The sequence below is a fragment of the Anomaloglossus baeobatrachus genome, chromosome 6 (genome assembly GCF_048569485.1).
Source record: "Anomaloglossus baeobatrachus isolate aAnoBae1 chromosome 6, aAnoBae1.hap1, whole genome shotgun sequence".
Taxonomy (NCBI): Eukaryota; Metazoa; Chordata; class Amphibia; order Anura; family Aromobatidae; genus Anomaloglossus; species Anomaloglossus baeobatrachus.
Window position 1 is genome coordinate 504,423,385 of NC_134358.1, and position 14,005 is coordinate 504,437,389.

General features: G+C 46.2%; 1 protein-coding gene across 1 annotated transcript in view; it reads right to left on the minus strand.

Moving 5' to 3' along the window:
* The window catches only part of LMBR1 (limb development membrane protein 1), a 228,430-nt gene extending 227,540 nt beyond the window's left edge, over positions 1 to 890 (minus strand). The window contains exon 1 of the mRNA XM_075315444.1: positions 727 to 890. Within this exon, the coding sequence (XP_075171559.1) occupies positions 727 to 789 (63 nt within the window). The 5' untranslated portion in view covers positions 790 to 890. The remainder of the gene's footprint in view (positions 1 to 726) is intronic.
* Positions 891 to 14,005: the final 13,115 nt, after the last annotated feature.

A 14,005-nucleotide genomic window follows, 5' to 3' on the forward strand; every position in this document is an offset into this window, starting at 1 on the left:
GGAGAGCCTCACACACCATGCTGTTTGCTGTTGTGTGAGACAAACTGCTGCGATATAGTCCACTGCAGAGGATTATAGAAACGCAGGAAATATACACAGAAACAATTTACATGCTGCTGCTTTTTTCAGCAACAAAATCAGTAAGGAAAAAAGAAGCAGCGTGTGCACAGCAATCAGGATTCTCATAGACTTTGCTGGGATGGTTTTTCCTTGGTTTTATTGATTAAAATAAAGAAGGAAAAATGAAAAAACGTCAAGTGTGCACATAGCCTAAGAGAAATTTTGACATGGGGTGTCCCAACTTTTGCATGCCAATGTATGTACCAGGAAGGGGCCTAGGACGGGGGGAATATGTCTTTATAAGATATAGAAGGCCACAAGGGCTCATACATCTGACAAACACGAAAGTGATGTGTTTTTAGGTTTGCAAAGTTCCTTTAAAAAATAAAGCTGCAAGTGTGTAGTGCGGTTTCTGGCCAGATGTAATGTGTCCGTGCCGCTCGCTGACAGCTGTGCTCACATCCCGAGGCAGCGCTCAGGGTCTGCCACTAACATCCCCTATGCTAGACCCTGATACTCTGACATCTGAGACCCCCAAAAAGTTACATTTACTGCAGCCCCTGAAACACTGCACAGGAATCAATGGGCACCGTGCAGCCTGCGCCACACACCGGCCAGTGCGGTACCGCACCGTGTGACCACAGCAGAGGAAGGGACACAACTTACTATACATTCTCTAACTTGGCTGTGAAAGTTCTGCTCTCTGATGGTCACGTCGTCTTCTTCCATCCTTCATATTGCTGGAGCCCAGTTCGGAGCCGGAAAAATCCTCGTCCAGAACAATAACAAAGCCCGGGCCTCCCCCCTGCTCTGTACGTGGTACAGGCCACTCCCGCGTCACAGCCGCCGCTCTGCCCCCAAAACACTGGAGCACGCGCGGCGTACAAATAACACGGCCTGTGATTGGTGCAGAGCCGGGGCAGGCGCGGGTCGCCTTCTGTGTCGCCTCCTGTGATTGGTGCAGCCGCGTGTTTATCTTCCCGCCTCCTGTCTTCCTGTCAGCTTGTTCTGCATTAGTCGAGGCAGGTGGCTGCTAGACACAAGAGGCGGGCGCAGTGCGCGGCCATGCCCTCCTGCCTCCACATGTCACCCTACTAAAGCAAAATATACACTCCCCCTCAGGGAATAGTAAAATTTACACTGTCAACATTAAAAATAAATAAAAACAGTAATACAATATTTCCCCCCCCTCCCCCATGGTGAGGCAGCCATTTTCGGTTTGTCAAAATAATTTTTTTGTCTATTTTTTTGCCAACATCTAAATAGTAACTGCAAACAAGCAAATAACTCAAGATGTCATTTCAGACAGACTCACCGGATTCATCCAGGAGATACAATTTGGTCTGAATCAAATTTAAAAGTGAAAAACAATTATTTTATTTAAGATTTCTCCAAAGCCCCTGAAATAATAAAGGGATTTATGACAAGGGGTTTACAAATAAACAAAAAAATCATATAAACCTGTCCTAGGCCCTGTCCTTCACCCATCCTGCCACCATATTGGTGGATTTATTTGAAGAATGAGTTAAAACAAATAAATTAAAAAAAAATATATATATATACAGTTAGGTCCAGAAATATTTGGACAGTGACACAATTTTCGCGAGTTGGGCTCTGCATGCCACCACATTGGATTTGAAATGAAACCTCTACAACAGAATTCAAGTGCAGATTGTATCGTTTAATTTGAAGGTTTGAACAAAAATATCTGATAGAAATTGTAGGAATTGTACACATTTCTTTACAAACACTCCACATTTTAGGAGGTCAAAAGTAATTGGACAAATAAACCAAACCCAAACAAAATATTTTTATTTTCAATATTTTGTTGCGAATCCTTTGGAGGCAACCACTGCCTTAAGTCTGGAACCCATGGACATCACCAAACGCTGGGTTTCCTCCTTCTTAATGCTTTGCCAGGCCTTTACAGCCGCAGCCTTCAGGTCTTGCTTGTTTGTGGGTCTTTCCGTCTTAAGTCTGGATTTGAGCAAGTGAAATGCATGCTCAATTGGGTTAAGATCTGGTTATTGACTTGGCCATTGCATGTTTTACTGATGATGTGGTGTGCCTTGGATCATGTGCCGTTCCCTTTCTTCTCCAAACTTTTTTCTTCCCATCATTCTGGTACAGGTTGATCTTGGTCTCATTTGTCCATAGAATACTTTTCCAGAACTGAGCTAGCTTCATGAGGTGTTTTTCAGCAAATTTAACTCTGGCCTGTCTATTTTTGGAATTGATGAATGGTTTGCATCTAGATGTGAACCCTTTGTATTTACTTTCATGGAGTCTTCTCTTTACTGTTGACTTAGAGACAGATACACCTACTTCACTGAAAGTGTTCTGGACTTCAGTTGATGTTGTGAACAGGTTCTTCTTCACCAAAGAAAGTATGCGGCGATCATCCACCACTGTTGTCATCCGTGGACGCCCAGGCCTTTTTGAGTTCCCAAGCTCACCAGTCAATTCCTTTTTTCTCAGAATGTACCCGACTGTTGATTTTGCTACTCCAAGCATGTCTGCTATCTCTCTGATGGATTTTTTCTTTTTTTTCAGCCTCAGGATGTTCGGCTTCACCTCAATTGAGAGTTCCTTAGACCGCATGTTGTCTGGTCACAGCAACAGCTTCCAAATGCAAAACCACACACCTGTAATCAACCCCAGACCTTTTAACTACTTCATTGATTACAGGTTAACGAGGGAGACGCCTTCAGAGTTAATTGCAGCCCTTAGAGTCCCTTGTCCAATTACTTTTGGTCCCTTGAAAAAGAGGAGGCTATGCATTACAGAGCTATGATTCCTAAACCCTTTCTCCGATTTGGATGTGAAAACTCTCATATTGCAGCTGGGAGTGTGCACTTTCAGCCCATATTATATATATAATTGTATTTCTGAACATGTTTTTGTAAACAGCTAAAATAACAAAACTTGTGTCACTGTCCAAATATTTCTGGACCTAACTGTATATAAGATTATGCTGTCCTGTTCTGCCTTCACAGTTCCCATGCGGTCCTCCGCTGACTTAAGGATTGGTCTTCAGCCCTAATCTTCTGGTGCTGACCAGTTCTCACGTGAGGCGTGATGCAGGGCCTACTAGCGCCCGTATATAAATCCAGCAAAGTCGGGAGCAGGCTGGAAATCCAAATTTTTCTGGAATTTCGTAATTAATTTGATTACTTTTTTTTTTGTTTGTTAGTAAAAAACGCATGTTTTCTGCACCTAAAAGGCAGGCAAAACACTGGAATTTTGATTTTGCTTGCGTATTGAAACTTCTCATTGACTTCAATGTTATCAAAACGCTGCAGAAATGGCAAAAACAATTGACATGCTGCTTCTTTGAACGCATGGTTTTTGCCAAAAAATATGCAAATTAAACGCAGCGTTTTGAAACGCAAAGTGGGGACAGAAAATCATCATTTTCCATAGACTATTATGCAAAATCAAAACGCATGCTTTTTGGTATGAAAACGCTGCAGTTCAAAACGGACCAAAAAAGCACCTAAAACGCAGGTGGAAACGCAAAGTGCGGACACAGTCTTAGGCCTCTGCCACACTCACGTGAAAATCACGCACGTGCCGAGAGACACGTATTTCCCCTTCGTGTTGCGTGCAGGTAAGTACGTGTCTCTGGTACGTGCGGGCCACGTGTGTTCTACGTGTGCTATCCGCGATAGCACACATAGAAATGGTAATTTACATACTCACCTGGTCCTTCCTGCTGTCCGCGCTGCTGTCCGTGGTCCTGATCCTCGGTCTCCAGCCCTCCCGTCTCCCCGCTGCTGCTGCCAGGCAGTGAAGTGAATATTAAATGAGCATAATGAGCGGCGGTCGACAGCAAGAGGCAGCAGCGGCAGAGACAGGAGGGCTGGAGAAGGTGAGTAAATGTTTTGGGGTTTTTTCACTGACACGTGTGTTTTCTCCGGCGCGTGTCACACGGGACCGCATCCACACTACACCCGTGTGGTACGGGTGCGGGCCGTGTGAAACCCATGCAGCGGGAGAAAACACTGACATGTCAGCGCTTTGAAAAACGCACACAGGTACAAACGCACATGGACACACGTTCCGTGTGGTTTTACGTGTGTGTGCCTGCTACAATAGGGTAGCATTGCTTAACGTGTCTCCGTGCCGCCGGTACGTCAAAAAAATGACAAACACGTGCCGGCGGCACGGATGTGTGTTGCAGGCCTTAGGCCAAATGCACATTAACTGATAAACTGCAATGATAGTTTGAAGTCCAGTGCCCAGTGGTTTAATGCCAATTTTTCATTTTCGTTTTTTCCTCCCCTTTTTCCAAGAGCCATAACGTTCTTATTTTGCCATATGAGGGCTTGTTTTTTGCTGGGATGAGTTGTGAAACCATTAGTTTAACCAAATAATGTACAGGAAAAGGGGAAAAAATTCAAAGTGTAGTGAAATTGCAAAAAATGTGCAATTGCATAATTATTTTGGGTGTACTTTATTCATTAATTTCTCTATATGGTAAAACTGATATGTCAGCATGATGCCTCATGTCGGTTTTAATTTTTATAAAAATTAAATTTTTATTGACATAAACATTTAAAGAAAATATTCATAAAACTATGGAAAGCCAGCAGATGGCACCACACTACCACAGAAGGCAAAATATATTATCCACAGCACACAAAATCAATTAGACATACACTTACTAATGTATGGTTAATGTACAGAAGATGTTATCTGTACAGGAAATTCAGGAAATAGTGTATAATAGTGTATAAAGGCCGGACTGTTACGCAGGTAAGTATATGAGATCGTAGTAAATATAATAGTAAATATTACACACAGACCCAGAATTTACACAAAGACAATTCCTTGTATTTACAGTAATGCAGATACTATAACTAACCATAGTCATATATAGCGCAATATACATGGATGAGTCTGCACCTCCTCAAGCACACATGGTATCTGTGCAACAGTGAGTATGTAGCGCCCCTGAAGCCATCAGGAGCTACAGGGAACTGCATCCTAGCCAGGATGCAGGGCCTACCCCCAGGAACCCAGAAGACCAGTGCCGATAACACCAAAACACATTAATTTTAATCCCTGTTTTTCCACATTTCCAAAGACTGGTAACAGACTAGGGTTGGACCAAATGGATGGCCACCTAGGGGTGGAGCCGATCCAGTCCACTAGACGACAGCCAGGGAGGAGGGGTCAGACAGTCAGTAAATGGAAGTGAGAGGAGACAGACGTAACCGGACTGACAGGAGAATGTAACGGTGACCTGAGGGCCCAGGTGTGTGGTTGCCAGTGGAGTACAGTGGAGTACTCCCGGAACCATAGCACCAACGGGGTACAGAGCCCTAGGTTAGGCTAACGCTCCAGGCAGAACTGATAAAATCTGCATAGTGAGGGGACCATCCAGGACCTGACTGACCTTAAAGTTCGGGACACAGTAGCAACGGGAGAACCCGGGAGCAGGACCAGAGAAACCGACCCCAGAGGGTTCAAGCTACCTGTTATACGGACTAAGACTGAGAGACTACCAGGAGGGGAGTCCCAGACGCTTCAAGTCACAAGGACCCACCAACCAGAGACAGGTGCAGGGGAAGACAGCCACCAGGTCACCACACCGGCACTGGGAACCAGTGGTGAGGACCAACCTTCATCGGGTTGCCAGCCATAACAACGCTGTGAGTAAAAGGAACCAGTTACACTGCAATTCCTTGTGTGGCCTACATTTTTTCCGCGCCCAACAACATCATCTATCCCCTGGGGCCTGGCTCTACTTGCGGAGGGCCCAATATCCAGGCTGCCCCTAACACCAGCCCCAGTAGTGAGAACTGTGCACTGGCGGTTCCACTATAATAGCCACAACCCGCAAGTGGCATCACGACAAAAACTTATATTACAATTCCCCTGTAAATAACCCCCTTTTTAAAGCCTCCTCCAGGGTCACGGAACCAGGCAACGGCCACCCCATGAACTGTCCCAACGTAACCAGGCCCGGGACCGAGTTCCCATAGCCCTGGGGCGAGTCAAGTACTTCCTAGTGAATCCATTATAGGAGATTAAAAATAGGTGTGTCCATGAAAGATCCCCACAAGCAATGGAAATAAGGTGCATTTGCTGGTATAATGTACAAATGATATTATTTACATTAAAAAAAGTCCAGTGTATAGAGGCTGGACTGTGGTTACACAGGTAAGTATATAAAAACATAGTAAATATGATAATAAGTATGGCACAGGGGCATACATAGAAATCATGGGGCCCCATAGCAGAAAATGTAATTGGGGCCCCCCTCCCCCCAAAAAAATAATAATATTCGGCTGGGTCACAGAAGAGCATATTTAACAACTTTACAGCCCTTATTACAATGTAATTTTCCTCCTTTTGAAGCTCCTCGATTCCCCTTTCATTGTAGCCATACAGTATGATGGCAACAAAAAGGGTCCCACAAATGCTGTATGATACCCCACAGTAAATTCCTCCACAGTATCCTCTACATGCACAGTATGATGACCCTACTGTACCCCCTTCAACTACCCTGGCAATGAATGGTGACCACAACACAGTAAGATCCCCAACTGTGACCCCCCATTCAGCCCTCCATGCAGCATAATGGGCCTACATATAGTATAATGGCCCCTACTATCCCTCCAAATAGTATAATTAGTATAATAGTCCACACAGCCCTCTGCACAGTATGATAGACACCACACAAACCTTCACACTGTATATATGCTTGCAAACACTATTTAGGCCCTCTAATAACTGTAGATAAAGTATAAAGGCTCCTTCATAACCTTCATAATAATATAATTGGCCTTACAAAGCCTTCCATATAGTATAATGGGCTACACATAGTTCTCCATAGAGTAATGGTAATGGGCCCCACATAGTCCTCTATATAATTTGAATGTGCTCCCCCATAGTCCTCCATAAAGTATAATGTGCCCCGCATAGTCCTCCATATTGTCTAATGTTCCCCATAGTCCTCCATGTATTATAATGCACCCCATAGTCCTTAATATATTATAATGCACTCCCCATAGTTATCCATATATATATAATGCACACTCCATAGTCTTTCATATTGTATAATGCACTCCATAATCCTTCATATAGTTTAATGCACACTCCATAGTCCTTCATGTATTTTAATGCACCCCATATTCCTCCATATAATATAATGTAGCCCACATATTCCTCCATATAGTATTATACAGACCCCATATTTCTCCATATAGTAGTATGCAGCCCCATATTCCACCATATAGTAGTATACAACCCCATATTCCACCATATAGTAGCATGCAGCCCCCATATAGTATTATACAGCCCCCATATAGTAGTATGCAGCCCCCATATTCCCCCATATAGTGTTATGCACCCCTTATATTCCTCCATATAGTATTATGCACTCCTTATATTCCTCCATATAGTATTATGCACCCCTTATATTATTTTATATAGTATTATGCAGCCCCCATATAGTATTATGTAGCCCCATATTCCTCCATATAGTATTATGCACCGCTTATATTATTTTATATAGTATTATGCAGCCCCCATATAGTATTATGTAGCCCCATATTCCTCCAGATAGTATTATGCACTACTTATATTCCTCCATACAGTATTATACACTCCTTATATTCTTCCATATAGTATTATGCTGCCCCTCAAATTCCTCCATTTAGTATTATGCTGCCCCCATATTCCTCTATATAGTATTATGCACTCATTATATTCCTCCATATAGTATTATGCAGCCCCCAAATTACTCCATTTAGTATTATGCAGCCCCCATATTCCTCCATATAGTATTATGCACTCCTTATATTCCTCCATATAGTATTATGCAGCACCCATATTCCTCCATATAGTATTATTCCTGCATGGTTTGGTTTCCTCTGCTGAGCCACAGTTTTGGTCTCTGTCCATGTCATGATCACTATGGGGTAACGGGGAACTGGGCCTCCTCAGCTGTCCCTCAAGCTAGGGGCGGCTATGCTATCCTTAACCTCAGGGGTACTCCTGATGGTGGAGAGACCTGAGTCTCCTTCCTGGACCTGCTTGTGACCAGTCCTGATCTGTAACCCCTCTACAATGAGAGATTTATAATGAGACACAGCTAAACTCAGCTGCTCTTTCTAATCATGCAGGAGGTTAGACCAGGAGAGCAGAGCTGTATTATTACATTTCACACACTGAGAAATCTAAACTATAGTGGGGGTCGTGTTCTTTCTCCTGAGTGTTGCTATCTATGGTTGTGCAACTCACACAGGAAGAAGTACCCCCCAGTGAAAACTATCTGATAACATCCAATTGGACTTAATAAATTTTAACTCATTAGGTTCCTAATTCTTTGATTTCTAATATCTCTGGAAAAGGGAAGCAAAATAGAAAAAAACTTTCATTCCGCTCTGCAGCCACTATAAGGCTATGTGCCTACGGGACAACGTACCCGCGGACTTTGCCGCAGGTTTGTCCGCAGGGTTACCGCAGCTTCTGCCCGGAATCCGCAGCTATCCATTGCTGCGGGCTTCGAGCATTTTTTTTGCTGTAAACCTGCGGAACAAGTGTGGACATACCTGCGGAAGTCCCGCCCTTTATTTCCATAGTGGAAAGGCGGGACATCCGCAGATACTTCCGCATGAATAATTGACATGCAGTTACGTGCGGGTGATGGACATCCACTGCATTTTCCGCAGCCGCACATACCGCAGCATTGATACAGCACTCCCCAAATCCCATAGGATAACATGGGGAGTGTCTGTACTTGTGCAAACCTGCGGATTTTTCTGGAAAATCCATATAAATCTGCAGGTTTTCCGTGGCAAAATCCGCGGGTACGTTGTCCCGTGGGCACGTAGCCTTATCTTGTTTGTTTAGTTCAACATGAAAAAATTTGATGAATGGTCCTGCTTAAAAATGGATGCCATTCGGAATAAAAAAACTGAAAATTTTCTGTAGGAAATACTGATGAGTTTACATAGTCATCTGAATCTTCCCTATATGTGAAATGAACAGAATTTTAAATAAAGGGGCTGTACAGTACTTTTATATTGATGACCTATCCTTAGAAAATGTCATCAATATCAGATTGGTGGTTGTGCGACACTCAAAAGGGGGCTTCACACGCAGCGACATATCTAACGATATGTCGTCGCGGTCACGGAATTCGTGATGCACATCCGGCTTCGTTAGTGATGTCGTTGCGTGTAACAGCTCTGAGCGACTGTTAATGATCAAAAGTACTCGCCTTATCGTTGATCGTTGACACGTCGTTCATTTTCAAAATCTCGTTGCTCATGCTGGACGCAGGTTGTTCGTCGTTCCTAAGGCAGCACACGTCGCTACGTGTGACACCCCGGGAACGACGAACAACAGCTTACCTGCGTCCTCCGGCAACGAAGTGGGCGTGTCAATAATGCGGCTGTTCTCCGCCCCTCCGCTTCTATTGGATGCCTGTCGTGTGACATCTCTGTGACGCCGCACGAACCGCCCCCTTAGAAAAGAGGCGGTTCGCCGGCCACAGCGACGTCGCTGGGAAGGTAAGTCCGTGTGATGGGGCCTAGCGATATTGTGTGCCATGGGCAGCGATTTGCCCGTGACGCACAAACGACGGGGGCGGGTGCTTTCACAAGCGACATCAATAGCGATGTCGCTGCGTGTAAAGCAACCTAAAGCCCCCACCTATCAGCTATTCTATGTACTGGCGGCAGCTGGATATGTGATCAGTTGTGCAGCGAAACGGCAAAGCTCCGGCAACAATATAGTGGTTGCAACGTGTTACTGCATATCTACCCCTATGTATTCAAACTTAAAGCTGAGCGGTAGGCAGACGATGATCGTAAAGAGAATGAGTCCTAAGCTCATATTAAAAACTAAAATGGAAATCGAGGCAACGTTCCTCACTTACGGTACACACAGTGGGCCCCAGCATTTGCCAGGTGCTGATGTCGGCCCTGCTATGCACATAGAAGTAATGTATCTGTGTCTGTGGCGCCCTGGACAAGCATGGTCGTCACAGGTACTGCAACAACACATATCCCACTCCGAGATAGGCACATCAGTCACACACAAATCCTTGTTGCCTCCCTCCAGGGGCTGATGTCCACACTAGGTGGGGTGGAGCCAGGCGGTTGGCCCCGCCCACTGAGGAGTTCACAGTCCTGGAGGCGGGGAAAGGAAGTCAGTGGAGAGTGAGTTAGGGAGAGTGAAGTGGAGGAGTGAAGTGGCAAGTGAGGAACAAACTGACCGTGTCCGGGTACGTGGCCCGGGCACATACAGCAAGGTTGGTAGACGGTGGTGGCCGTCTGCAGGAGAGGCCGATCGACGCGGAACCTTAAGACCGGGGTCGGGCGTTGGCCCGCCGGTACCGAACCGGGGAGCGAAGAGAAGCCAGCACAAACCGGCAGGGCCTACGGACCCCGACCAGGCTTGGAGTCACCGTAAAACCCGGTCAAATCCGTTAGCGATGGGAACCTCCGGGGTTTCCTAGCAGCAAAGACCCGATAGAAGGCAACCGTCCAAACAGAGAAGGGAAATACAGCTACCACCAAGGCTAAAGTTCCCAGGGCCAGAGCCTGCGGGCAAAAGGGGCTCCTCCAGCCCATATCCAAGCTGGGGAGCGGGTTACCGGTGGGAAGCCATCGGGACCGAAGATACACAACAGGTGCAGGGAAAGGCAGCCACCACCACCCGTCTGGGAGTAACCACCGCAGCCGGCTGCGGGACCCGTCCATCCAGCCGTTTGTTTTACCGGAGTCTCCGTATACGTTATTGGCTGAGTGAGTACCTCCGTGCTGTCCGGCACCGCGCTGCCCCCGCTACCCTGCACCTCACATACCCTGCCTCCCCATCTCATTATCGGGCCCCGGGACCACCGACCCCTACTCACGGAGGGGGAAAACAACATCCCAGCTGCTCCCTACCATCGCTCCCGGGATCCCCGTCACCAGCAGCGGTGGTGTCCCAACCTCACCACAAACCGTGGGTGGTGTCACGGACCAACTTCCCAAACCCAGACTCCATCCCCCTTTCACTCACGGGCGAGGAGCGCCGCTCGAGTCCCTGGATCCGGCCCACCGCTCGAGCCACCGAGCAGCCATCGCAGCAGCGCCGGACCCGAGCGTTAGCGAGAGCGCAGCGGCCTCCTCCCCGCCCGCGACATGTCCATGTCGCAGGGGCATATAGGTTTCATTTACCTCCCAATCACTGAGATTTGTGAAGGTCTTCTCATCAGAATTGTGAAAAATGCCAAAGGACATATATCAAGTTAATATTAAAAAAAAAACCACAAGGGCAAGATTTATTCTTGAATTATGTATGTTCCGTTCTAATTAAATTTAAATGTATTTTATACCTCACCAGAGTCTTAATATAATAAGTGATCGTCTTTGGAGCTTAATATCCTTGATCCCTGTCAATAATTATAGTGGGTGACTAATAAAGTCTGATGACCAGCATTTTTTAATCTATACATTCTTATGCTGTCTCATTAACTATAATGAATGGATTGGCTCTCTGTGTGGAATCAGCTGGAAGGCTCAATGTTAATCAAGGACACGCAAAATAAAGTTTCTGATCTTTTTTCGACATTGCTTGTCGCTTTTTTAACATTCTCACTGTCAGATCCGCATTGCATGGCTTATTTATGATAGCATTCGGCTAAACTGCTAGCCTCCTCCTTTTCCATCTTCTAGATTTGTTCATTGCTACACTGTATTTTTTGTGAAATGTTTTTTATTTAGGTTCATGAAAACTAAAAATGTCAGCCATTCAATAATGAATTGAAACAAGAAACAATTTAGAGCAATCATGAATGTTGCAGATTTCAATATCAAAAGAGAAAATGCCAGTGTTAAGTATAATACGCATAGAAAAATTATCAAAGGCGTTTACTATTGTCACGACTCACGAGGGTACCATGACATAAAGTGGTCCCTCCTTCTTTCTGGTGTTAGGAGATCACAGCGCAGGGTTTCATACACACTTGTTTAGGTTAATACTGCCAGCTGCACAGATTCTCCTTTACACAGTGCTGCTAGGGTTAAGTAAATCCTCTGGTCTCCTGTGTGTAAGCAATAGTCAGCTGTTACTTATGGCTAATTAGCTCAGATATAAAGACTTCCCTCCTAGTCCAGGTAATCGCTGGTGATAGTTTCTGCTTAGCTTGCCGCTACAGGGAACCTGTGAGCGGAGGACCAGAATATCATTCAGAGAACAGTTGCTCTGAGAAAGTTGTGTTGAGTTTTTCCCTTCCTTAGTCCTCTTTGGTTTTTCCCATCTGGTCCGTTCCTCATTATTACTCTTTTTTGTTGGAGTGCTTTATATGATTGCTGTTTATTTTACCCATCTCTGTCAAATCCTCTCTGTTTTTAACCTAGAGCGGGACTAGCATTTCAGTTGCACTACGCAGTATACAGGGCTGAGTCCAGGAAAAGACAGGGATAGGCATGTGATCGGTGACAGAACCCGTATAGGGATGTTAGGGAGTGCAGGGATCAGTCTCACGTGAGTTTAGGAGGTGACCCTGACTCGCCCACCCCAGGGCTATGGGACACCCGGTGCCGGGACAGACTAGTCCGGTGGTAGTCAGTGGTGGCTGGGCCCGGCTCCGTGGCCCTGGTGGGTGTCAGTAAAATATGTGGCTTGGTGAATAAAGTTGGTGCTCGTGACGCCACCTGTGGTCTGCGGCTATTAAGCCGCCGCTGCTGTGTGAGGCCTCCGGGGTGATGTTATAGCAGCAATGGTGGTACTGCTCCCCACAGGTGGAGTGGAGCCCCGGGGACACTGTTAGTGCTCGTGGAAGTCTATGGGGTTGTGTGGCTAACACGGTGCAGGGCCGACAGGCAATGAAAGAACCAGGCACAAACAACAGTCTCTTTACCTTTTCCTCTTTACTTTGGAAACAGTCCAGTCCTGGGAGACCGTTACAGGTGGTGATGGGGATCCGGTCGGCCTGGAAGTACTTGGGGTGATCTTTCTGGCCAGCTGAGTATGGGGCCTACTCCTGTGCTTTTCTTTGTTATGATAGGACCCTGCTTCTCTGAATCCAGCAATGGCCCTCTTGCTGCTGGGACTGATGGTACGTCCCTTTCCCTCTGTAGCAGGCTGCGCAGGCCCTCTCTCTGGTGCTTCTCTGCTGGAGTCCACACCGGGCCTTGCTGCTGCAGCTGTGCTTTTGGGATGTTTTTGGGCCAGGTGCTTGCAGCTCTCCTGCCCTTCGGATTCGGCTACCAGGGAGTATGTTTAAGCCCTGGTGGCCACAGACTCTGATGTCCGAGTCTCTCCGCTGCCTCTCAGCTACTCCTGCTTCTCTGGGCCACTACTTCCTCCCCCAGATCAGACTTAAGGGGATCCTCCCTGGAATCCCAGGTTCAGAGCTCCCCCTGCTGGCCAGAGGGAGAACTGCGTTGGATGTTAAACTTGCTGGCCAATGGACCTCCCAATTACCTCCAGGCTCAGCATTAACCCTTTGGGAGGGCAATGCTGCTGTGGCGACCATGTCCTGGGGCGCCACAACCCTGCTCCCCTTTCCCTAGTGCAAGGGTCCACCATTGTAACTTGTACCCTGTGTGTTACGGCGTTCACCGGGGGATCCCGTGTACCTCGCATAACCCTGGTAGTCACTACATGACAACTATGCATTGTATCAGTATTCCAATAATTTTCCTGGAAATGTTTGAAGTAATGACACAACTAGGTGTTACCATTCTCCTTATCATTACCACGTATCCTGACACAGTCTGATGCCACTGTCCTCATTGTCCAGTTAAATTGTGTGTCATGATATATCTCAATGATAGAGCTTACGCTCATTTACCAATATATTTATATATTTCCATGACGAATAATAGAGGAAAGATACAAAGGAAGTCCAAATTCAGTTGTCTGTATATCAAGGTCTGAGGGCCAACCCTTCTAAACTGGTTGTGAGTCTCCTGACCCAATCCTAACTTCCTCA